Source organism: Podarcis raffonei, chromosome 1, assembly GCF_027172205.1.
Source record: "Podarcis raffonei isolate rPodRaf1 chromosome 1, rPodRaf1.pri, whole genome shotgun sequence".
Taxonomy (NCBI): Eukaryota; Metazoa; Chordata; class Lepidosauria; order Squamata; family Lacertidae; genus Podarcis; species Podarcis raffonei.
The window spans coordinates 58542561-58568860 of NC_070602.1; the positions used below are offsets into that span (position 1 = coordinate 58542561).

The 26300-nt window shown below is 43.0% G+C and overlaps 1 protein-coding gene across 1 annotated transcript; it reads right to left on the reverse strand.

Annotated features, from left to right (window-relative positions):
* Nucleotides 1-1987: 1987 nt before the first annotated feature.
* Nucleotides 1988-26300, reverse strand: CCND1 (cyclin D1). Its single transcript, XM_053388788.1, has 5 exons — nt 25784-26300; nt 23981-24196; nt 22875-23034; nt 16575-16723; nt 1988-5466 (listed from the first exon to the last, which is right to left on the reverse strand). The coding sequence occupies exons 1-5, from the start codon at nt 25979-25981 to the stop codon at nt 5311-5313; spliced, it is 879 nt and encodes a 292-aa protein (XP_053244763.1). The 5' UTR covers nt 25982-26300; the 3' UTR covers nt 1988-5310.

Below are 26300 nucleotides of genomic sequence, written 5' to 3' on the forward strand. Positions count from 1 at the left end.
CATGACCCCAGTTAAGCTTGCAAAAATTTATCACCTGCCTGACAACAAGTGCTGGAAATGTAAAGAAGCTGAGGGAACATTCTTTCACCTTTGGTGGACATGCCCAAGGGTTAAGGCTTACTGGGAAATGATATATAATGAACTGAAGAAGGTATTTAAATTTACCTTTCCTAAGAAACCAGAGGCCTTCCTTTTGGGCATAGTTGGCGAATTGGTGCCAAAGAAAGACAGAACATTTTTCATGTATGCAACAACAGCAGCAAGAATACTTCTCGCCAAGTATTGGAAGACACAAGATCTACCCACCATGGAAGAGTGGCAGATGCAAGTGATCGACTACATGGAGATGGCAGAAATGACCGGCAGAATCCGTGACCAGGGAGAAGAACTGATGGAACAGGACTGGAAAAAGTTTAAGGACTATTTACAAAAATATTGCAAAATGTTTGAGTGTTAACATGATGTGGGATGTGAAGGTAACAGGGCATGTGGGATTTGGTTAAAAGTGAATGAAAAGAAGAATTTTAAAAAGGAGAAGGGGGTTATGAACAGAATAATATTATGTCATAGTATATAAGATGAGGAATGGGCTAAGATAAGGGAAATTTGGGACATAATAACTAGAAAAATATAATTTTAAGTATGGTTTGAATAAGGGTTTGAACTTGCTGAATTTGATCGGAATAAAGAGGAACACAAAAAAGAAAGATGTGAGGAGGTCAGGACAGAGGGACATGGAATTTTGTAATTTAAAAAGTGGATTTTTCTTTTTTCTCTTCTTCTTTTTTGTTATGTATTCTTGTTTTTTGTTGTTGTTTTTTGTGGGCTTTATCTAATGGATTGATCTATGTGAAATGATGAATTTTTTGATTTGTAAAATTTCAATAAACATTTATATATATATATAAAAAATATCATTCAGATACTGAACAGGAGGAAAGTCCAAATTGTTTTTAAGTCCGGCTGCAAGTAGTACATGCTCCACTTTCTCACACTGAAATAACGAAGACTTTTAAAAGTGCTTACCTTTGAATGGATCCTCCCTTAAGCCTACGCATGTTACATGGCCTTGGAGGATTAAATTTGGAACTAATTTTGTTGGGTTTGGACAAGGGAAATCAAAGTTCAAAACCTTGATCAACCATTATGTTCACCTTGCAAAGTTGTCTTGAGGGTAAACGCAGGACCAGCGCCAGGGGTTGGCATTGTTTGGCATCTTCCAAGATGGCACCAGGGCTGGGTCCCCACTGCTATACCTCCTGGAGCCCCCTGGCTTTTGCTGCTGTCAAGATAGATCAGTACCTTCCAATGGGCAATTGTGTGGACTCTGCAAACGAAATGTCTGGGCAGTGGTAACTTTGGAGAGGAGGGCCCATTCAGAGAGGGAGCTCCATTGAGAGACTCTTGCCCACTAGCATAGGGTGATCATAGTATCAGGACATGTTGTAACTCACAGAATCAGGCACACAAGAGAACTGCAAGGACCTAGAGATCAGAAGACTGTATTGTAAAGGTATGGGATGTAGTCCACATGTTAAAACTAATATAATTAGTCAGAGCAGGTAGAGAATCTAGTGTTACACTTAAGAGAAAAGTGGAAGCTTTTTTTGGTCACGTTTAACAAACTGCAAGAAAATGCTGGCCCATATATTTCATTAGGAACTTTGCAAAACACTGTCAAGGACTGAGAGAACCTTTTTACATGGGTCTGTAAATGCATCATATTTGTGAAATAAAGGCTTCTTTAAAAAATGTGATCCATTATATAGAAACTTTGCATTGTGTTAGTGAGTGTGGGAAGGATTGTGCCAAGAATATATTCTGATCATTGCTTTATTCTGGCAATGCGTGAAAACATTAGGCAACATCTCAATCTTTATAGATTCAGTATACTGAATCATGAACGCTTTTAAAAATAAAGGATAATTGAGTGCAGATTTGTGGTTCACAAACCGTTCCCACTGAATAAAAGCACAGGACACAAGCATTGGGTTTTACAAATTTATTTCTAGACTTTTAGGGGAGGTCTTTATTCTTCTTTCTTTTGCTGGAAACTTATCTGTTACAGGTCTGTTGGTGAACATGTGCATTTCAGACCAGTGATGCCAATAAGTACAATATTATTATTTTTTTAAAGATACAAATCTGATTTGTTTTGTTTTCTATAGATCGTTATAACAATGTGACAAATAAAGCATCTCTGTTGGCACGTGAACCCGCTTAACAGCATTTGGCCTTTTAGTACATACAATACTTAAAATTTTGCAGTACACGCTGCTGCTTCTCAGTGAGCAACACATAATATAACCAACAACCACTAACTCAATAATCTTGTTTGGTTCAGAGACACAGAGATGCCACAAACAGAAATGTCTATGAGGTAAGCAGTAAGAAATGTTCCTGAAATTTGGACAGAATGAATCCAGTCCTCGTGGGTCCTGCGGATGCTAGAAGCCTTACAAGCCTGCTGTCCTTTTCCATTTGAATAAGCTTAGGTAGGATCTTAACTGCGTTTGCCCTCAAAAATGAAGTTCTAATTCTGTTTTGGTTTAGCAGCATACAGGCAACTAGATTATTCTTCACCATACAACTCTGTTAGCTGGCTTACTTAATGAGATTTACAGGTTGTTGTTTGTATTTTTTTTTTAAATTAGCATTATGCTATAATTAACATCAACAAAAACCCTAATATATCATAACAGATTAAACACACACAATACTTAAATTCCAGAAGATAACCTATCATACCGCATGATGATTCCCCAGTGATGGAAAGCATCGGGCATATAAGAGTTATATTATAATGCACCTTTCATATATCAAATGTGGCTAATAACACAGCTTAAAAACTACTATGATAATAAACCCCAGATCAGAAAAAAAGAATCCACTTTATAAAAAAACAAAAAAACACATAACCAAAAGAACCTGACATTACTCAATCTTCTGAAATGTCTGCTGTTTTAACATTAGCACAAACTAGTTGCAAATCGCGAGACCCATTCAGAATAATGTCCAATGCATTTCAGCTTGCAGTAGAACTATGAGGCATTGTGAACGAACATTAAAACCTGATCTAAACACGGTTAACTGAAGTATGAGGTATTGTGAAGCAGGAACCTTTTTTGGAATAGAGCAGTAAATCACATTAAGTAAAAATTGATCACATAAAAAAAAAATCTACCAAAAAATGTCAATAATATAATTTTCTATGAGAAAATTTAAAACCTATAACATGGCAGTATATGACATTGTATAACCAAAAAAAAAAAAAAAAAAGACCACAAAATAGCAGCAAAACACAATGACAAAGATACAGAAAAGCAATGTTAATTTTTCTTTTCAATTCATGCTGGGAATTTATCCATAGCAGCTCAATAAAAAAAACGGGAGCGTCCGCTCCTTTTTTTTTCCTTTTTAAAACTTTTTTTTTTGTTTTTTACAATCAACACCTTAGCGGCAGTTTCTCACATACATTTTGCCATCACATTCTCCTCAAGCATCAACTTCAACAGCTATGTCCACGTCCCTTCAGCTACTTTCTACAATAATAATAAAAAAGATACATAGCCAAGATGTGCAAATTTTCTATTTGTAGCTAAATTAAAAAAAAAGGAGGGGAATTACACTGGATTAAGAACTTTTCTTTTCAAGTACACCAATTCTACACTTTTAACTATGGTGCTTTCTCGTGGTTATTTTGGAAACAACTGGGTCGAATGTGGTACTATCTTGACATGTCCTCATTTCTTAGCAAGATGAGTTAAAACTGCAACATCAAGGGCAGAAAGATCTTTTTGTTTTCTCAGAATCAAGGGGGTGATTTATTTTACAAATTATACTGGCCTTCTGAACATCCTCTGCAATAAATATTCTTTTAAGCCTTAACTATAAATTATATATTTTAGTGTTTAATAGCCTTCAGTTGTACAAGATCTAGAGACAATTCTCAAAATATGTGTCCTATAGGTAAACCTTTCAGGCCCCTAAATTTATATTTTTTTAAAAAAAATGAATTGGCACCAAAAGATTTCTAAACATCTCTTCTATTGAAAAGGTTAGGAAGATATCCTGGCAATTTTGTGAATGCAATTTCTCTGACTGGAACACAACCCTTCAGAAAAAAACAACAACCCCACCTTTCCTCACACCATAGTTAAATGCACTTGCTTTGCAATTCTGAGTTTGCACACAAGCACTTTATATATATATTTATATATTTATATATATAATTTCCAAACCATTCCATTTGAAGAAAAAAAAAATTCCCACACACAAAAAAAGAAAGTATTTCCTATACCTAATGAACTGAAAGTGCTTTGAAATGGAATGGTTTTAAAACAATAATAATAATAAAAAAGAAGATAAAACTGTGGATTCAACCTGGATATAATTAGGCTGTGTATCGTTTGGGTGAAAACCAGCACGTTTTTGTACACTACAAAAATAGGAAGGTTACAAAAATATATTATATAGCTATTGGAACTTCTCTTTAATGTTGGAACAGAATGTCGGATCTTTTCCTGGCCATGCTAAGCTGGAACCCCTAGAAGCCTTACACACAGGTAATCCACAGGCACAGAAGATTAACATATAATAATGCTGATTGCTAACATATACTAACGTAAAGGTTACATTAAAACCATTTATAAGGTGAAGAGGATAAAAACCTAAGGGGATAAAATAAACATTTACAGATGAATTATAAAGTGACTAAATGCATAAGCAAGCAAGATACAGAAAAGCCTAGAACTGCATTAAAGCTATGCTTTTTAAAGGAAAAAAACACACACCCAAAACACATATAACCTATCTAAAAAAACACACCCTCTTCTACTTTAAAAATGGTTGGCTTTTTAATATGCAAGAATCAAATCTAATACCTCCCCTGGAGAGACTGTGTGTGTGTGTGTGTGTGTGTGTGTGTGTGTGTGTGTTAATGCCTATTTTTACAACATAAAGACAAAAACACTTTAATATATAAAAAACTAATTGATTATTATTGTATAAAATCTTCTATTTTTGTAGCACAAACCCCTGGAGATCATGCAAATACTATTTTTTTTTCTTTTTAAGACGGTTGAGAGTGAAGGGGGGGTTGTCTGTTAAGAGTCACAAAGGGTAGGAAGGAATAGCGAAGAAAAGAATGAATGACATTTTCCCTTCTGGTATAAAAAGTCCTGGAGAAAAGGTTTTCCTGGGTGGGGGGAGGGAGGGGCGGGGGGAGAAGATCCTGATTCCACTTCCTTCTCAGATGCCCTTTCGTTGTTTGCTGGTACTGCCAAGCAAACCCAACTGCAGAAGTCCTCCTTAAATATTCACATCTCTAACATCAGTGGGTGTGCAGGAAAGATCAGCTTCATCTTCAACAGTCTTTGTTTCTGAAGATATGTTGTGTTGCTGCGCCTGGCGTAGACTAGATTCAAGGAGGGATTCAATCTGTTCTTGGCAGGCTCGTAAACAATCCTGCGAAAGAGAAGGGGAAAACTCTTTAGCAAAACAGAGAGAAGTGTGCACAGCCAAATAGCTTATCCCTAGAAAGCAAATAAACAAATGGAAAAGAGTAAGTCATAAATAAGCCATAATAATACAGAAGTGGCCACCACTGTGTTCTCCAACTCAAAAGCCCAATGCATGTGACGTAGATATGAAATTGGAGGTGGGAAGAAGAATCAGGAGAATGCCTGGTGACCCTGGCCCCTGATGTTCACACTTTGTTATTATTTCCTTTATTCCTTGTATCCTGCTTTTCTTCCCCAGGTAAAGGTAAAGGGACCCCTGACCATTAGGTCCAGTCATGGCAGACTCTGGGGTTGCGGTGCTCATCTTCTGGGTCATGTGGCCAGCATGACTAAGCCGCTTCTGGCGAACCAGAACAGCACACGGAAACGCTGTTTACCTTCCCGCTGGGGCAGTACCTATTTATCTACTTGCACTTCGTGCTTTCGAACTGCTAGGTTGGCAGGAGCAGGGACCAAGCAACGGGAGCTCAACCCATCATGGGGATTCGAACCGCCGACCCTTTGATCGGCAAGTCCTAGGCTCTGTGGTTTAACCCACAGCGCCACCCGTGTCCCCAAAACAGCCAACAACTCAATTCACACAAAATATTGAAATAATGAATGCAGGTAGCAACTGTTTTGGGCGTGCCTGATATGTGTGCTGCTTTTGGTGTGGCGCAAGCCAGGTGATTCGCAGGGCCATGCAACACCAAAAGCCATGCATTTTTAAGCTCTGTGCTGCCCCACATAACAGCTGACTGGTGCCGCACTGCAGCCGTGCCAGCCAGTTAAGAGATGTTAGGTGCCAAACTTGGCACCCAGATGTCTCCAATTCCTCGCAAAAGGCTGGTTGCCTGTTGAGGAATGCAATTTCTGCTTCTGCACATATAACTTCCAAGTCACCCAAGGCGGAAGACGCAAGTATCACCCAAGGCAGAGGGTGCAAGTGTTCATTTCAATAGAAGGTCACCACTAATAGACCACTAAATGGTCCACAGCTATTATTCTCAACAGAAAAGCCAGTAAGCAAGCAGACCAGTGGAGCATCTTCTCTAGGTCTCCTTACAGGACAGAAGTATCATCAACAGCTATGAAGTAATCACTGGAAGATTCACCAGCTAGGTTTTGAGGCTTTGTCTTTCTTTCCGAGGGCGCTCTGATCTGGGCTTCTCCAGTCAGTTCAAAGGAAATAGCTCCTTTGCACTTACAACTGAATGAGTAAAGAAGCCTTCCTGTGGAGTAGGAGGCGGAAATTCGTAGCCCTCCAGGCCACAGGGAACTGTTGGGACTCCAGTTCCCATCAGCCTCACCAGCATTGCTCATGGCTAGAGATGATGGGAATTATAGTCCAGCAATGTTTGAAGGACCACTCTCTCTCCCCCCTTCCCTCCTGTAGTGCACAACCCAGTCAATAAACAAATCTGAGAGCCTGAACTTTGAATCACTGTCCATATTTGCTGTGTGAGCCTTAAATGCTCATTGCAGATATAGGCTTTTTCGGGCAAATGTATTCTGAAGTGAAAACTTAATGTGACACTAAGCATATTAAATAATTCTGCATGAAGCCCACAGCCATCATTAGTTTCCCATTCAATGGCTATTATAATATATACCATTGGTTTTCAACTGATGGGTCAGGACAGAGTACCAGAGTATGTCCTGATCTAAAGTAGCAGAAGCAAACAAATAGTAAAAAATTAATTTGAATTATACGTGGGTTTCTGGTCTGAAATGGCTGAAGACTATGGATTTCATATATACAACATGAACTAGGCCATTTCATGTATGCAACAGAGGTCAGAATGTATAGAAAGCTATTAACATATAGGGCTGTGTGGGTTTTTTTCGCCAGTAGTAAAATGGTAAGCATCTATTGATGTCTAACTATAGGAAGGGCTTTAAAGAGTACATCATAGCTGATGAACCAAGCTATTTTCTTGAATGCCGGCAGTGTAAACACAGCTCAACGAACTTAATATACTCTGACAATATGGCATACTTTTCTATTTTGAAAATACTACCCAGAGCCCCTTTATTGTATTTTATATGGCAACCACTTAGTACTCATCCACACTGTCTGCAAGGAGAATGCATTGAGATAGGGTATTTTAGGAGATTTGGAAACATTTAAACAGCATAAGAACAGCAAAAAGGAGAGTTTTGACATCTTAAGAAGAGTAACAAATTGATTGCGGCATGAACTTTGGGTGCCAAAGGTCTCTTCCTTGTTGTTTCTGCAACAAACTAACATGGCTACTTTTCTGGAATTGGTCCCAAAAGGATCAGCCATGCCAACTAGGAATTAAGACTGGAATGAGACCTGGTTGATCACCAGTACATGCATCCCTGTGTGTTGGTGGGATACCTTCTTCAGTGCCAAGTGCTTTAAATAGGCAAAACAAACAATCCCACAGCAGTCTGCCGAAATTCCTTTGGCTCACTGTTTACTCCTATCTTTCTAACAAACATCGCAGAAGCTTTTTTCAATATGTTTAACTCTGTGTATTAAGAACTTTGAAGTTTCCTTTTGGGATTGCCTTTTCTGATTTAACCTATGACATGTGCTAGCCCTTGCGGTGAACCCAGTCTTCCATGATAAATTGCCGTCAAAAGTGTTAGGATGTGCATGACTGAGAATGAATGTTGTTTTCCTGAGATGGTGACCTGCCTGCTGTTTTCTTTATTTTCCTGTTTCAATTCTGCCTTCATTCAGAAGCTTCTTGTGTGACCTACCAGCTTTTCACTGATTCCGCTGCCACAAGAACCTTCTCTACCACATGGCATTTGGGGGGTAAAATAAGATTAAAAACCCAAGCAAACAATTCTCTGCAAGCCTCTTCTGAGAGAGAGGGAGGTTAATCCTACCTCTAAGCAGATCAGACCATCAGTTACAGCTCACTGAAAACAAATAACCTTTGACCTTTACTGGTTTAAACTCTAGTGTAATATTTCCTCTTGACAGAGAGACAGTATTTTAAATTGCAAAAAGAAACACCCTATATCCTAAAGCAATTATGCCATAGGCACCCTACACAGTGCTGGCTTTTCTTAATAGATACGAATATGGTGTTTCCATGGTATGAAATACCTACTCTGATCTCACACATTCTTATTTAACCCAAATAAGAAATATAAAAAGAAATATATAGGCTTTTCCACAAGAGTTTTCAAAACATATTCTATCACTTTCAGAAAGTTTGGGGAAAGTTGTGAGTTTGATTCAACCATAACTGAACAGTATAGTCAACAACTCCGTATTGAATGAAGGCATATTATATTTTTTCTCATATTCAAATGCTGGCCACCCACCTGTGATACACTCATCACTTGAAGGTCCCCTGTTGGGACTCTGTTAAGCTGAGTGGCCAGACCAATTCCACCTATCGGGAGCTGTTCCCAACCTGGTGAGATCCAGGTGTTTTGAACATCAACTCGCATCAGCCCCAGTCTGTAGGGCTGTGCTGGATGGAATTGGTGGAAGCTGTGGTCCAAAACACCTGCAGGGCGCAAGGTTGGGGAAGGCTTACCTATAACACTTAAGAGGAACTCATATTCACACACACACACACAAACACGTACACACAAATTAACAACTGAGAAAGCATTATCAAACCTATAGACGTGGTCGGAGTTCTAAAGAAAGCAAGACCTCTGGCGTCCACAAATTCCAGCTGCTCCAAGGGGGCACAGGTCTTTCCCCTAAATTCATGCTGTAGTTTCCAAAACTCAGCATGACATCAGGGACAATCCTCAGCCCCATCCCATCTCCATGCACAGCAAGCATGCAGTTCATTTCTGTCACACACTTCCAATATGGCAGTCACATCTTACAACTACGGTGTTGACAGAGACTAGCCCCAAACTCTAAGCTTGGAGGTAAGGAACACAATGGTCTCGGCAGTCATCATCACCACTACTATCATTTATTTATCCTTTGCCCTTTTTCCTGACGGGGACTCAGTTCTGCTCTTGGATTTGGAAATCACCACACACACAAACACATGCCCACCAGAAGATGCCTTTGAAGCAAAGTGCAATGTTGGAAGGATCTCCTGGATTAGGCCAGTGGCCCACCTTGCCTAGCATCCTGTTTTCAAAGTGGCCAACTAGAAGCCTGTGGGAAACAAGCAGATACCTGAGCACAGCAACATCCCCCCGTCCTAAAAGCATACTGCCTCAGTCAGTGGTGGTAGAACACAGCCATCAGGGATAGTCGCTGCTGATAGCTTTCTCCTCCATAAATATGTCTTCTAAAGCCATCCGAGTTGATGGCCACCCCTGCTTCTTGTGGGAGCAAATTCCATAGTGGGATCCCTACTCCCTTCTCCAAGTGCAGTCCAATTGTGGAGCTGATACCCCAACATCTTCCCAGGATTTGGGCTGGAGGAATGCTGAAGCTCATCAAGCTTGCAAGAGGGTGACTGGACACTCACAAGATTTGTAAAAACAAACCAAACTGGGTGCATAGCACATATGGTTTTAGGGATTGTGACCAAAAGATTCGTTGTCACTGGAGGGGACCTGCACATTTTAGCTCCATGCTGCTTTTTCTCCCCAGTGATTACTGGCAAGTCTTTCAGCAGATGCAGGGAACTCAAGAGTTGGTACTGATGTCTGAAACTCAATTTTGAGCTTTGGAACCAACTAGAACCTTGCTGTTTCTGACTTTCCCTTCTCAATGCTTGACATGAATGTCAAGGGAGTTACCATGGGCCAGACACTGTGGAATCTCAAAAGTAGCAAGCAAAACTCATGCAGCATCCCATCTTCTCCAAAGGCAGTCGGAAACTGTCTGGGTGGAAATCACTGGAATGTATGGCAAGCTCAACAACTTTGCCAAAAGCTCTCACTTTGCACTAGGCATCCAGGGAAGAAATACAGGTGGTAGTATTAAAGTTATGTCTGGCAGTGCTGACTCTGTGATTATGTTTTTGGAATCCTGTTCCTTAGAAACTAATATATATTTGATTGCACTGGGCTACAACTGCCTAGTATTGAATTATTGGCACCATCAATCATAATGACATTAAAACAGGGAACCTGTGGATTATGAGAATTGTAGTCCAACAACCTTTAGAGGGCATCAGATTAGGGAAAGTTTACTTAGAGCTTGTTCAGACCAGGCCTGAGAGTTGCGAGCAAATGAGTGTGCTCTACTAACATAAAGACATAACTTTTTACTATAACTAAGCTGTGATCAGGCTGTATGTCAGTCAATTTGGGATTTGGAGATCAAAGAAAAGTAACAGAGACAACTTAAGAATCCTGCAATATTTATTGCCTGGTCCACTGTGGTTACAGACAAGATGCTCCCAGTGTGAAGCCACACAAATTCCAATGTATTTAACAGATAGCCTCAAAAACAAATTGAATGTAGCAATTTTCTGGCCTTGAAATGAATGTCAGGAACAGAGCCGATGGAAGACAGCCCAAGAGTCTAATGGTGGCTATCTGACTTCTAATTACCACTGATCAAAAGCAAAATGGGAAATTGGATTCCTACCAAAATGAACCATAAAGGAATTTCAGTCAGGTGCTATTAATTTTAGCTTTTACTTTCTCGTGGTTAAAAGTAAAAAATTAACCGTAAATTATTATTTTTTTAATCCTCTAGGTCATCTATTCCAGCCAAGAATTTTAAGTATATTTTATGATGTTCAAATGAAATGAAATGTTGATCTCTGTGGTTTTTAAACTTTAAAGTTGACGACTGTGTGACACATTATGAAAACCCATGCACTTGTAGAAGTTAAAGTGCAAGTTCTATGTTAAGCAACCCAGAAAAACTTTTGTGTGCCCTCCTGATTTTTGGACTGCAACTCCCATCCACCTGATGATTATGGACAATCAGCCTCAGCCAGGAATGGTGGCAGCTGTGGAAGGCCACAAGTTAGCTGGTCCCCTGTGCAGACAATGCGGCAGTGGTCTGACTTGGTTAAAGGCAGGTTGCCATGTTCCTACAGTTCAGAAGCTGCTATTAGATAAAAACTGAGCTTGAAAGGGGGAGGCATCACTGACATTCAGCCTCTACTGCCAAAGGGTGGTAAGCTTCAAAAGCTGATAAAAATGTTTTATTTACAGAATAACCCCATTTTTCTTTTGTCCACTGCATTTTTAGTACACCATACTCCTTCTTGGAGACACCTAAAAACAATTCAAAGTATGACAACATAAAATTTAGCAAACTGGAATTATGTACAGACACATCAAGCCTTTTTTTTTTTACAAAAGAATATCCATGGAACCTCAGAGATTTTTAAGAATGTGTTTCTACATAACGTTCATGTGCCAAATTTTATAATAGAATTGCTTGAATCACACTCTTGTCTGTAGCTGTGTCTAATGATGAACATAGTAACTAAAAATGCATGAGGCAAGAAATTGAGTGCTTCTGTAAATAAACAAACCACAAACCATTTTCTCTAGCACCTTTTGAGGTTCACCTCCTTTCTGTGGTCAGGAAAATTTAGTCCCAGTGCATACTGAACAGAGTTCTCTGGATCATAGCTCTTTTGAAAGACACTGGTGGGTTGAATCCAAAGAACAGAAAATCTTTGGAAAGCAGCTGTGAATGCTATTCCCAAGGGCTTGGACAAGTGCTAACAGAAATAATTGCACCGTGATTCCGTTTGTGCAAGAGTTTCAGCAAGTAACCAAACATCTTAGGTTTTATATTTCCTGCGTAAGGTAAAAAGGTAAAGGACCCCTGGATGGTTAAATCCAGTCAAAGGTGACTCTGGGGTGCAGTGCCCATCTCGCTTCAGGTTGAGGGAGCTGGGCTGGCGTTTGTTCACAGACAGCTTTCCGGGTCATGTGGCCAGCATGAATAAACCGCTTCTGGCACAACACAACACCGTGACAGAAGCCAGAGAGTGCACAGAAATGCCGTTTACCTTCCCACTGCAGTGGTACCTATTTATCTACTTGCACTGGTGTGCTTTCAAACTGCTAGGTTGGCAGAAGCTGGGACAGAGCAATGGGAGCTCACCCTGTCGTCCAGATTTGCACCACCAACCTTCCAATTGGCAAGCCCAAGAGGCTCAGTGGTTTAGACCACAGCGCCACCCGCTCCCCTATTTCCTGTGTAACACTCCAGTGTGATGTGTAAAATGCTCCTTCAGAAGAGGACCTTTGGATCCAAACCATTGTTTTCAATTATAAAAATCCCTCTTTCCGAGAAAAGCTCAGATATTGACCAAACCACGTAAGAATGCATTGTTTCACATGATTCAGAAGACCACAATGCAATAGACTCCAGTTCCATCTTATGCATGAAAATATGCTTAAATATAATTTCCTTATCACGATCAGTGCAGGATAGCGGGTCATTTAACTGCTGCGGAACCCCTAAGTCAAAAGTATTGCACTGGACAGAGGCAAAGTACAGTGGAGAACCTACTTGGTTCATAGGTAGACAAGACTGCAATTCAGATATTAAAGCCAACTTAAGTTTACCACCCTGCTCCTGCCAACCTAGCAGTTCAAAAGCACGTCAAAGTGCAAGTAGATAAATAGGTACTGCTCCGGCGGGAAGGTAAACGGTGTTTCCATGCGCTGCTCTGGTTTGCCACAAGCGGCTTAGTCATGCTGGCCACATAACCCGGAAGCTGTACGCCGGCTCCCTCGGCCAATAAAGCGAGATGAGCGCCGCAACCCCAGAGTCGGTCACGACTGGACCTAATGGTCAGGGGTCCCTTTACCTTTAAGTTTACCACACAAGTTGAGAGACAGCAGAGGCAAGGGCACTAACTCTAACCCCCATTGGGCTTCAAGAGTTTGAGGTCAACAGGCTGCAGTAGAGACCCTGCTCTTCCTAGGCACACTCCCTAAGCAATGTATATCCTGGAAAATCGAGCTTCTACAATGCTCCATGTCTTGACAGCCACCCTCAAAACTTGTAGAGGGCAACTGGGAAAGGGTAATAATAATAATAATAATAATTTTTTATTTATACCCCGCCCTCCCCAGCCAAGGCTGGGCTCAGAGCGGCTTACAAGCAATAATAAAAACAAGATGAATGATTACAACTTAAAAACAAAAATAAAATACAACATTAAAATAATGGAACATTAAAGTATTAAAATGTAGCCTCATCGCAGGAGGAGAAGGAAAAGAAAAAAGAAAGAGAGGGAGGGAGGGAATCAAATTGGCTCCAAGCCAAAGGCCAGGCGGAACAACTCTGTCTTACAGGCCCTGCGGAAAGAAATCAGATCCTGCAGGGCCCTGGTCTCATGAGGCAGAGCGTTCCACCAGGCCAGAGCCAGAGTTGAAAAGGCCCTGGCTCTGGTTGAGGCCAATCTAACTTCCTTAGGGCCTGGGACCACTAGGGTGTTGTTATTTATGGACCTTGAGGCTCTCCGTGGGGCATACCAGAAGAGGCGGTCACGTAGGTACGAGGGTCCTAGGCCGTGAAGGGCTTTAAAGGTCAAAAGCAGCACCTTAAATCTGACCCTGTACTCCACCGGGAGCCAGTGCAGCTTGAAAAGCACTGGGTGAATATGCTCCCATGGCAGAGACCCCGTGAGGAGCCTCGCTGCAGCATTCTGTACCCGCTGGAGTTTCTGGGACAGCTTCAAGGGCAGCCCCGCATAGAGCGAATTACAGTAGTCAAGCCTGGAGATGACCGTCGCATGGATCACTGTGGCCAGGTCGGGGCGGGAAAGGTAAGGGACCAACTGCTTGATGCGGCAAAGGTGGAAAAATGTCACCTTGGCTGTTGCTGTAACTTGCGCCTCCATGGAAAGGGAGGCATCAAGGATTAGTGGCACTAATTGGGCCCCCGCAAGAGAAGGGAGTTGGTCCCTCATCCCCATGCCATCCCGACCTAGCCATAGAACCTCTGTCTTCGAAGGATTTAGTTTCAATCGGCTCCCACGAAACCATCCAGCCACAGCTTCCAAGCATCTGGTCAGTGTGTTCGGGGCCGAGTCGGTGTGGCCATCCATCAGCAGATAGAGCTGAGTGTCATCAGCATATTGGTGACAGCCCAGCCCAAAGCTCCGGATAATCTGGGCAAGGGGGCGCATAAAGATGTTAAAAAGCATCGGGGAGAGAATTGCGCCCTGCGGCACTCCACACACCAAGGAGTGGTGCGACGACATTTCCCTCCCTAGTGGGAAGGGACCAGACCAGACTGTCCCCGACCAGAGATAAAAGAGCACAGCCAGTTACGGGCTATGCTCTGTATCCCCACGTCTGCGAGGCGGTGGTCCAGAAGATCATGATCGACCATGTCAAAGGCTGCTGACAAATCTAAAAGGATCAGCAGTCCTGACCCGCCTTGATCCAGTTGTCTACGGAGATCATCTGTTAGGGCAACCAGAGCCGTCTCCGTCCCAAAACCAGAATGGAAACCGGACTAAAATGGATCTAATGCCGCACATCCCTGCTCTCCTCGTTCACATGTTCTACTTATTTGTAAGTTCAACATCTGTATAAGGCTGACCCGACTTTGTTTCAACATTTGAAATGAAGCCAAGACTTAAGGAGTGAATTTAGACCTGGTGCCACTGAAGCACTTCAGGTACAGTCTTCAAGCTGAAGTTGTGCCACTGAAATCAACCAGTTTTGAGCATGACAAGGTGACTCAATCCACCTAGCACTACCACTACCACCTAGCAAAACACATCCTTCATTCAAGACAACAGGGGGATCATTTGTGAGCTCTGCAAAGGCTTCACGAAAAATGAGGAGAGTAGATCAGGCTCAGGTAAACTGCACCCTGCAACCCTGACACTAAATGTAAGTTAGCACTGCCTTCAATGAAGCGTTCTTTCTACAACACAAGACACAGCTCTGTGGTGCTTTCTTTAGCTCCTAATCTGGCCTCAAATCAAAAGTAGGCAGGATATGATTTAAAAGAACCTAGTGCCAATATTGCTTCTGCAGGCTGCTTTTCTCAAAGTGTCTTCACTATTCTCTCTCTTTTGCTATGCAGGCAGATGATGGATCAGCGCAGGCATCTATGTTCCTTGCACTGACTGAGCACATCCAATCCTGAAAAAAGACTGCCTATAGCCAAAACTTTGGCAGCATGAAAGACAAATAAAAAATAACATCATGAACCCATGTATAATGCAGTAGTGAAGCAAGCATTTGCAATCAAAGTACCACAATATTCCATTCATTATGAAGTCTCAGGACGTTAAGGAACCTCATTGTAATTGTGACAGCTCTCGTTTCTGCACTCTTATATTTTCTATATATTTATGGACGTATGAAACAAGGAATGTTTTAGCCGTGCCTCCAAGATTTGGTTGCAAGCCTTTATTTGACTCATTGTTGGTGCTTGGAGACCTCACAAGAACCTTTTTCCAAGCATCTTTTTATTGGGCTTTCACATTGTTCCAGCACAAAGCTAAACTCTGCCCCAACTTCACACACCATTAGGGCATGGATCATTGACTTTAGGTCTTCCTTGTAGGCTCCCTTCCTGCCCATTCATTCATGAAAGGTTTATTGCTCACTAGTTACTGATGAGCATCTCCAGGAAGCTGCGGGGCAAAAAGAAGAGTCCTATGAGGACCATCTACCTTTTCATGAAATAATGGGGCACTTAAAAAACAAAACAAAAAACAGCTGGGATGGGGAGGGCTTGGAATTCAGTATGATCTACTGTGCAGGTCTACCTTGTTGTAAACCATTAAAATTCTGTTAACATTTTCCCCACACATCATTTAGCAATATAAAGCATCTCAGGCATGGTTAAAAAAAAGAGAGAAAGCTCTGTTCACTGCAATCACTAGTTCCTTGACTTACTTTTAAGAGCACTTGTCCACACGATTTAATTATCTATAGATCAATACAGCCTCTCAACTTGTCCTCTTAAATTAAGAGTTTCTCTTTTCCTTTCTTGGTATTTCTTCATTGAAAGGCTTGGAACTAGTGGTAGCATTCAGCCCACACAATACATAAAGGAGACATTTGGGTACTAATGTAGACAATAAATAAGTGAAGATGAAGAAGGTGACAGATGTGAAGCAACTTTTGAGCCTTGCTATGATTTGAGGCCCACAAACAGAATTGATGCCCCCATCCAGGAGGCACCAGGACTACGGATCAAGCATCACTTACCGGGTCACATTTGATGACTTTCGAGAGGAAATGTGTGAGGCATTGGTAAGAGAGGAAAGCGTTGGTGTTCCCAAGGTGAAGGCCTTGCACAGCAGCTACCACACTACCAGCTGCAATCATGGAAGGTGGATTTGAAATAAACTTAACATCTGTTGGGGGAAAAACAAAGAAATAGAAGTGAGCTTGCATATACATACCACCCTACGCTCATGGGTGCAAATAAAGGCGGCTGACCCAGTGCACAAAGGTTTCCAATGGGCAGGTGCGAAGGTGGCTTAACAGAGCGTGTCCATGTGAACATATGCATCTAGGCTTACTGCTTTTCTTACAGCATCTCTTGGAACATTTTTTGGCCCATCTCAGTGAAAAGTCCCATGAAAACCAACCTGCATATAAATTCACCCATGCAATCGTTTCCTTCAATGAGATGTGTTGGTATTAGCATCCATGTTCTGCTTGCAAGCCTCCCATAGACATACGGTCAGCCACTGTGAGAACATGCTGATGGACTAAATTGGCCTTTGGCCTAATCCATCAGAGCTCCTTTTCAAATCCCATGTAGCTGCATAGATTTAGGGCTTTGTGGTACTTTATTGCACCAAAGGCTGTAGCAACTCCTTTGAAACTGGACCACCATCTTGCATTCTATTGTTTTTCAGGATGGTTCAGTCTCCGGCAGCTAAAAGAACGCATTCATCATCAGACCATGAGTTTGCAAGCAAAGCCAGTATAGAATCCCCCCCCCCTAATTTTTAAAGCTAGTATAGAATCCTGGTTTCAACACTGTTCAGAGAGAGCACATTTAGAGGGTTTTCTAATTTTCTGTCCAAATGGTTTCATATAATCAATCTATGCAGAACAGCCCAAATGTATAGTACTTTTTAAAAGCACTGCTGAGTCCAATGAGATTAACTCTGAAGTGAGTGGGACTGCAGTTCAAGGTTCCAATCCTCCATTAAACATACTTCTGACCACATACGCTGACCAAAAATTTCACTCTTTCTAATCAATAAAGGTGGAAACTTGAACCCCACATATACAAGAACTTCACCACTACAGTGAAATAGAGAAATCAGATGTAAATGGGCACTTCCTCCAGTAAATGTTTTGCTTCAACCTTTCCCTTATCTGTGACTGCCTTCCATTCGGGCAATGGGGACTTAGTGTAAGGGGGTCCCAAGAACTGGCAGACAATAAGCTACATTCTGATATGACACCACGCTGACAAGAGCCTGGGCCCACCTCCAAACTGCATTGCTGTAGGTCTTGCGGCAAAGCCACTCCCATGACTGCTTGGCCTATAGCTGCCATAGAGAATGTTACAGCAACAAAAAAGCAATCATTTACATTTTGAGGCTAAGGCTCCTTCTAAGCAGGCATGTTTGATTCATGCCTTCATTTGACCATCACCAGGAATTAAGAGAGGGGGAACATGTTTCAATATCTGATTGTCAGGATGAAAGCAGAAAATGCCAACCTATGTACATCAACTTAGGAAACGCTCCCAGCAGCTTGGAGCTCACCTGCAAACCCCAATCTAAAGAATTGCAATTTCCCTTCCAATAGTCCACTATGCTAAACGCTTTCTTAAAATCGTAAATATTTTAAATTGTGATTTGCAGCTGCTCTTCAGGAAAACCAGTGTGAGAATATTTTATCAGCAAAATCACCTCCAGGACTATGCAAAAATCATTTCGTTTGCATTCCTTGTTAAATGTAATGGCTTGCATTCAATTAGGTCTTACTAAGAGTAGATCCATTGAAAATACCTTAGTCTGTCATGTCCCTTAAGTTCAATAGGGCTACTGGGAGTATCCCTACCCAATATTGGCACCTTATTCCAATTTAAAATGTTGACAGTAGGGCAATATGCCCCTTTAAAATATTGGGAGATGAGAGATAGCTCAGTTGGTAGATCATGAGACTCAATCTCAGGTTTGTTGTTGAGGGAAATCACAGTTCAGGAGCATTTGCACACTGCGGTGCAGAGCAACACACATTTAAATGCTCAAAGCCTCAACTCTTAAATGATCCTCTAAGACGTGGACTATATGTATTGCTATTTAAACACTATGCCATGTTGCCTGAGATTACCTTCCTACTTTTCATTTTACAAAGGCCTGTGCCTAGGCATCAATAAATTTTCAACATCAGCCCCACTGGATGAATACACATCAAACCAATTAACTGTTGTACAGCTTCTAAAGGGTTTTGAAGAAGCACAGAAATGACCACCCTGATCTGGCATTCTGACTTCTACATCACCCAGATTCAATTCTTTTTCCAATCTTGGAAACTTTGCTTTTTTTCAATTTGGAATGAAGGCCCCACCTTTAAAACAAAACAAAACCAAAACCCCAACTCCAAAATGGGCAAAGTGATCATGAGATCATTCAAAGAGTAGCAAGTTTGGGAATGCACAAAGTACTTCCTTTTAAAGTGGCGAGAGAAAAAGGAAGAGGAATTCCTAGTCACACCCTCTTTCTTCCCAAGGTGGAAAAGCAATAATGAAGTTTAAATGACCGGTTTGTGCCTGTCCCTATAACCACTCTAGACAAGCGGCATGGACAGACTTTTTGTTGCGACACAACAAGGAATTATTTGTGGCAGAGACCACTAATTTCAGCATATTAATCAGGGGGCCCCTCTCGGCTGTAATTGGATGCTCCCAAGGGAAGAGTGTGGCATCATTGTCAGCCTCCATTGCCTCATCTTGCGCTATTGAGCGCTCAGGAACAAGGGGGCTTCGGTGAGATGAATTAGACCTGACACAGCTACAATGGGGAAGGGGGCCCCTCAATTGAAGCACACATCCCCAGTAGCCTATCTGAGACTTCATCCAAAAAGAATAAACAACTTCAGTGTTGTTAAAAGGAGAGGAGGGGGGGAGGAAAGAGGAGAGAGAAGAATGCCAGCCACCCTGAAGGGAGGACAAAGCAGGCATCTAGGCGCTGTAGCGCTTTAAAAAAAAAAAATTCCTAACAAGGCAAGTCACCCCCTTTTCCTTTTTAAATGGAGCAGCAATTCCATCCGTCTGGAGAGCTGGGGGCTATGAATGAAAATCTTTTCATTGAGGCAAATCAAAACTCCGAACATAAATCACTGGCTGCGAGATGCAACAGGTTTCAACTGGTCGCATACCTTGAGACTTCCAATTTTAGAAAGGCTCGCAGAATAGGCGAATTGTGGCAAACGCATTTCAAAGGGAGGGCTTTTCTCCAGCAAAATCACATTAAATAATGATAATAATCCTCCGCGGAAGAAAAGTGATGGGGGGGGGGGCGGAGCAGCAGTGGCAGACCCAATTATGTTTAGACAGCCGGAGGAACAGAATGAAACCCCGAATCTCCCAATATTTGTCCCAATTAATCGTTCTGCTTGTTTAGAGCAGGGCCTTTTCCCTAAGCAGTGGTCTCAGCTTGGATCAATGAAGCTCACTTCATTTGTGTGATCTGTGCCTTCCTTGGCCATGCCAGGGCCCTATTCATTAGGCTAAACAACTCGTGGTAATTTTTCCCCCTTCTTCTTCTTCCGTCCCAAGCCTCCCACCACACAAAAGGAGTCTTTGGAGAAAACATATTCAAAACAAAACAAAACAAAACAACACACACACACACATGTGAAAGAGAGAGAGAGAGAGAGAGAGAAATTACAAGGCAAATCCAGTCTGGTTAGACAGAGAGCTGAAGGAGGAACATAAAAGGGAATTCCTTTTAGCATCACCTTTGCTTGTAATCTTCTTTATATCTAGAACAAAACCACACTTCTAGAAATCCTCAAACATTTGTTTTACCCTGCCTTCACCTCATTTAAACTTTTTCGCCCACTGTTTAAAAGTAAGTAGTTCTATTGCAAAGTCCTCTAGGAACCTTCCCCCTTTATTCCGCATGAAGTGGAAGTTGTGCTCTAATGGCCAAACGGACCTTTAATTCAATGGGGTTTTGGATGAAGCCTCAGCAGTAGTTAATAAAACAGGGTTTGTAACTCATCCAGATGGGAGCTTGGCAAATTAGAATAGCAGAATGAGGAAACAGTAAAAAACAATCCTATCTGTAGAAAGGCCATGCATCCATTTCCTGATCTCTGTCTCAGCAGCCCTCAATTAATTTTCTTTCTTTCTTTCTAAAATGTGGCTGTTAAGGATAAATTCACCAACATAAAACCCTATTAAACACTGTTTACTTAGGCAAAATTCCCACTGACTTCATTAAGATTGGGGGTTCCCTTGTTGACCTCCACACACTTCTTTTAAAAGCCTGCATAGAACATTTTTCTGGACAAGGTTTGCATTCACCAATTCATTTTCCGGTTCTACGTATGGCGTTTAGAACAATGTTTAAGATAGGCCTCTAGACGTGCCTTCTAAACCAGAAACGTAACAACACTGACAGCAGATCAAAGAACTTGGCTCTTTGCAAGCCTCCGACCTTTGAACTATTCTTGTTTTCATCACTGCGGAACTGCTGATGCCAGCGCAATAACCCAGGTTAAACATCCCCATATCCAAAAGAGGACGCTGTTTGGGGGTAAGAAGCAAACAAACGAACAGGCTCGAAAACCCACTCTGTGGTTACAAGGCTTGTCGCACCATTGGGACTTGCTAGCTTGCTCTAAACAAATCTATTTTATATCCCAAAACTTGATTCTTTTTACAGAGCACTCCTGTTCATGTCTACTCAGCGGCAAGTCTCAGTGGATTCAGTGGTGCTTACTCCCAGGTAACTGTGCTTAAGACTAAAAACTATTTTAAAAAAACAAATAAATGCCCTAATGTTTTTAAAGAGCATGGTGAGGAATGCATTTTCTAGAAAACCCTGAGCTGCATACAGTCCTACAGTTAGGCTCAGGATGAAAGGCGAGATTGAAAAATATTTACAATATTTACATATTTCTCTTTGGAGAGTCTGCGGCTACCTCTCTAAACCAAACCCTGCAGTAGGACGGCCTGTTTAAAACCAACAAGGGGAGGTGGGTGGGTGGGTGTGAGGGGGAAATCTGCTTGTTGTTTTTCTTGGATCTTTCCACCAAATACATCTCAGGTGTGACATCACAAACTGCTGGGCTTTAACCTCAAGCATCAACTTGGATTTTAAATGCAATTCAAGTTTCCAAGCTCAGAGAAGTCTATTCAAGCTCAATTGTCCCGTGCCTACCTGGGAAAATGACAAATCGCATTTCACCAATAGAAACACTCCCAGAATGTATGCAAAAAACACCGGTTTGATCCTCAAGAGTCAACACTGCAGGCTTCCGTTCAAAGGAACGTGAGCATTGGTGACTTTTGCTTCGTTGTCCTTTAGCCATTTCCAAATCATTCTTGCCACACTGGAGGAAAACTAATTTTTCTCCCCCCTTTTTTAATATTCACACACCCCCCTTCCCCACTTGGCCTGCTGCAAAGAAGCACCAGCTGTGCTACCTGAACATCCGGAATGCAACAACACATTTCCAGTCTCAGACTCCTGCTTGTCATTTAGGGGGTGAAAGGAGTAAGGAATAGGAATAGGGTGGTTGGAATAAGGAATCAAGGAAATGAAACGGCAACAAGGGAAGTGGCAGGGCGGGGGAAGAGTGCTTAAAAGTGCTGGCATGCGCACGCACACACACAAAGATTGCCCTTGAAACAAAAAACCAGTCCCCTCTCTATGAAATCCTGGAGCTTTGTCATAGTCTCTGGCTCCTCCCGCGGTTCTGAGCGCACATGGCTTCAGCACAGCACGTGGTCAGCAGGGTGTGGACAGTAGAGACTCAGCTCTTGGCCAGAGAACTTCTACATTGGGCCCACTTCAACTTCTTTGCTCCTGCCATCTGCCAGCAGCACTTAAGGATTGGGAATGGGCGGGAAGAGGTTCAATTCTAAATGTTCCAGAGAAAGCGGACACAAACCCTGCACCCCAATGACTTTAAAATGGCAAGAACAGCAACAACAAGAGAGGGAAAAAACAGGTTTCCAAGGCCATCCAGCCCTGAAGCTCTTGGGCAGACCTCTGAGAGCATGACGCTCTGCAACGGACAACTAATCTAGCCACTTTCCCCCAGGCTGAACCACACTCCGCAAAGCGATTTTCAGCCTCGAAACAGAGAGGAAATGCCTCTTTCTGGCAAACTCACCTTTGGCAAAAGTAATCCGGGTTCTGGAAAAGGAGACACCTGCTTAGTGCATGAGCTAAGCTGAAAATTTAGTGCCCAGTTTTAAAGGGTGCGCCTATGGGATTCTGGGCAGCGGGTAAAGGGAGGAGGGTGTGCTTGCTGGGGTACACAGACACACAACACGCCTTCTGGAGAGTGCAAGGCTCATACCTGTAGCACATAGAGCCACAAAAGTCTGGGCGTGTTTACGGATGATCTGCTTGCTGTCCTCAGCCACAGGCATTTTACTTAGAAAATGTTCAATAAAGTCATGAGGGGTCATGGCAGCCAGATTCCATTTCAGCTTATTCACCAGAAGCAGTTCCATTTGCTACAAGGGGGTGGGAGGAAGAAAGGAGAGAAAGAGAGAAAAATGTGATTACAAAGTTCCCTTTATAAGCACCTGGAAATGCAGCGTTTGTTGGCAGAGTAGCTATCCTAACACTGTATCCTGAAGTCTGCTTCACTTTAGGTGCCTTGCTTTGTGCAGGAGGGTGAGCCTCGCCAGCAAAAAATGGGCTGTTGCCAAACATTGGCAGCAGCCATAATGCCACCGGAGGAGAACAGAAGCAGGCGGGAAAGGTGCCTTTCCACAGGAAAATTACATAATTCTGTTCCCTCCCTCCCCCCCCCACTCCAGCCCCCCCCCCAGCAGCTCTGAACCAGCACTCCATTAACTAGGCATGCGGCCGGACGGGTTTCTACCGCAAGAGGGCGCCAGCCACCCATTTTTCCGCCTCTCCCCCATCTTGTTACTGTATTTCTCCTCGTTGTGAGTTAATAATAAGGCTTTAACATATTAGGGAATTTTCATTCAGTTAATCTACTGCACAATATGGGCTGCAGCCGTCCAGAGGTTGACTTTATACACCGTTGCTAAAAATATTTGTTTACTCCCCGCCACAAAAAAAGAAAGAAAAGTGTGCTTAGGATTGCAGCTCAGCAAGTCTGTCTCCTTGGCGCATGTTTACTTGGAAATAAATCCTAAGGAGTTCAATAAGGCTCACGCCCCACAAGGAATGTGGAAGGGATATTATGCACCCCTGGCTTTGTCATTCAGAAATCTCAAGAACCATATTGGCCATATCTGTTATTTCCATTCAGGTAGTCTAGAAGCTTGTCTGGATAACACGGGAAGAGCGCAAGCCGGGGAAAGCCAAACACAGTTCTCAAACCTCAAATGTGAGGTGTGGGTTATGATGGGGATATAAATCTATTTCTTTTCCTTGCTGAGGTTTATAGCTTTGTTTCCCTGATGAAATTAAATAGGAAATTACCAGTAATTCGTTGGGTCTAATGGAGTTATCAGTGTAAATACACAGTTTCTCTGCAGTTAGAGGAATGGTTTCCTTCATTTTCGAAGCCACAAACATGCAGGTAGCTCCCAGCAGTTGCAGGCGGGTTTTCTTGAGGGGTTCGAAGGAGAGATATCGGTCCAAATAGTTCATAGCCAAGGGGAAAACCTCCTCTTCACATTTCTGCTCCTCACAAACCTGGAGGGGAAAGAAAGCCTGTTGAAACTAGCACTTTAAAAAGTAAAATAAAAAACCTCAAGGAGTTCCCCATGCCTTCTGGCAACCAACTTGCTTTCAGTGGCTATGAGGTGGTGAAGGGGAAAAAACAGAACAAATTAAGTGAATTTCCTTGAATAAAAACAAATAAACCGACGAAACAGTGCAAGAGAAGAAATGAAAGAGAAAGTCGCAAGTTGAGCAAAATGTGGCTTTCAAAAACGTGGTCGGCGTTCGGGCAAGAAAAAAAATTGGAGCTTTTGAGGGGGGCCCTATTGAACGGCAAGCGCCCCCCAAAAAAAATTGGGGAAGGGGGTTTCAACCCGTTGGGGGCCACGGCCTAGATGCCCCCTATTGGCTCCCCCTGACTTGGGAGCTGCCGACCCCCGCTTTCGTCGAGACACAAAGGTGGCGTCCAGTGAGGCAGCTGCAAGCCTTTTTCCCCAGACGTCATCTTTTCAAAAAATATTTAAAAATATTTAAAAAATCTGCAGAGCCCCCAAAAGAGTCTGAAAACACCGCCGCGGGGGTCCTTTACCGATCCCCCTTGGGATGAGACCCGGGGGACTCTCCAGGGGGACACCCCGAAGTCAAACTCCAGGGCTCCCCAGTCCTCTTCTCTCTCTCTCCCTCAGGAAGCAACGTGCGACATTTGCCAGCGCCCCGGCTTTCAAAAATTAATTAAAAATAGACCGCAAGACCGCAGGTCTTCGCAAAAGGGCTGAAAATGTAGCCCAGACGCCCCTGGTCCTGATGGGAACCCCCACAAACACGTGTCGCCGACGGAAGGCGAAATCCACACCGGTTTTTGCCGGGCGACCTTGCCGACAAGTTCGTGCAGCAGAAGCATGTCTTCCAAGGGGGAAGCCCAGAGGCTCGCTTCTGCTCTCTGAACAAAGAAAAGTTTCCAGCAGCAACTCCCCAAGATCTGCAAGCCAGGAGCCCGATCCCCTCTGCCCGGGGTCCCCCCGGGAACCCCACTTTCCTCTCTCCCCCTTCCGCGGGCTCCTGCCTTTCTAATTATTAATAAACACTTGGCCTTTGCAATAAAAGAACAAAGATGGCGCATAATACTGGCACGGGGAGCACTTGCATACGTGTCCATGGATATTAATTTAAAATAAAATCCTAGTCCGATTCATGGCAAGGTTGAAGGGCTGCCGAAGAATCCGGAGGGGGGCATGCTCCAGGGATCTGCCGATCCCACCTTTAGGATCCCGCAGAGGCACGAGGAAGGGGGGCGTCTTTCTGAAACTTCCAAAACTTGTTTCCCCCCTCTCTTTTTTTGCACGAATTGACTCTATATACTAACTCGACAAGCCCCCCGTTATTGGTGACAGCGTAAAGGCTGCATTCTATCTTATCTACCCCAAGTCTATAGGAAAGAGGGGAAAGGCGTGGAGGGTGGGGGTGGCGGGGGGTAGAAATCAATGCTTCACAGTATGTTTTAGGGTGCAGGAAATTGGAGGGGGGTAAAGAAAGACAGAAAAGAGAGGAAGAGAGACACTGGGACTCCGGAATGGTTTTATTGCGAGAAAGCGCAAGCTTTTGCAAAGCGCGTTTACCAACCTCCAACATCCAAGTGGCCACTATTTTCCTCATATATGGTAAGATCTCCTTCTGCACGCACTTGAAGTAGGAGACCGAGGGCGAGCAGGTCTCCTCTGCTTTCAGCATCGTCTGCAAGACCCTGTCATTGAGCAGGTTGGTGTCTTGGTAGGCTCTCCTGATGGTCTCCACTTCACAGCAGAGCAGCTGATGTTCCATGTCTGCCGCCTCCGCCTCCTCCTTGCTCCTTCTCCTGCAGGCGCAGCTTTGCTCCAAAGGACTGAGTCAGATTCTCTGGCTCTTCCCCTTCCAGGAGTCCCTCAGATGCTGCTTGCTGCTGCTGCTGCTGCTGCTGCTGCTACAGCCCTCTGGAGGCTGCAAAACTTTCTAACTTCCAACAAAACTCTCCTGTATGAGTCCCCCCGTGACGTGACTGTTGTTAAGCAGAGATCAAAGCGCGGGGAGAATGCGAAAGAGAAGGGAGAGGGAGAGAAGCCAAAAGCAGGGGGCAGAGCCCTAAAGCCATCCCATAGGCTGC

Coding starts and splice junctions, on each gene's coding strand:
- CCND1 (XM_053388788.1), bottom strand. CDS start 25,981: ATGGAACATCAGCTGCTCTGCTGTGAAGTGGAGACCATCAGGAGAGCC. Junction 23,035..23,980: donor TTAGACCCAACGAATTACTG/GTAATTTCCTAT, acceptor ACCCCCTTGTAG/CAAATGGAACTGCTTCTGGT. Junction 5,467..16,574: donor AAGTCATCAAATGTGACCCG/GTAAGTGATGCT, acceptor TCTCTTTCGCAG/GATTGTTTACGAGCCTGCCA.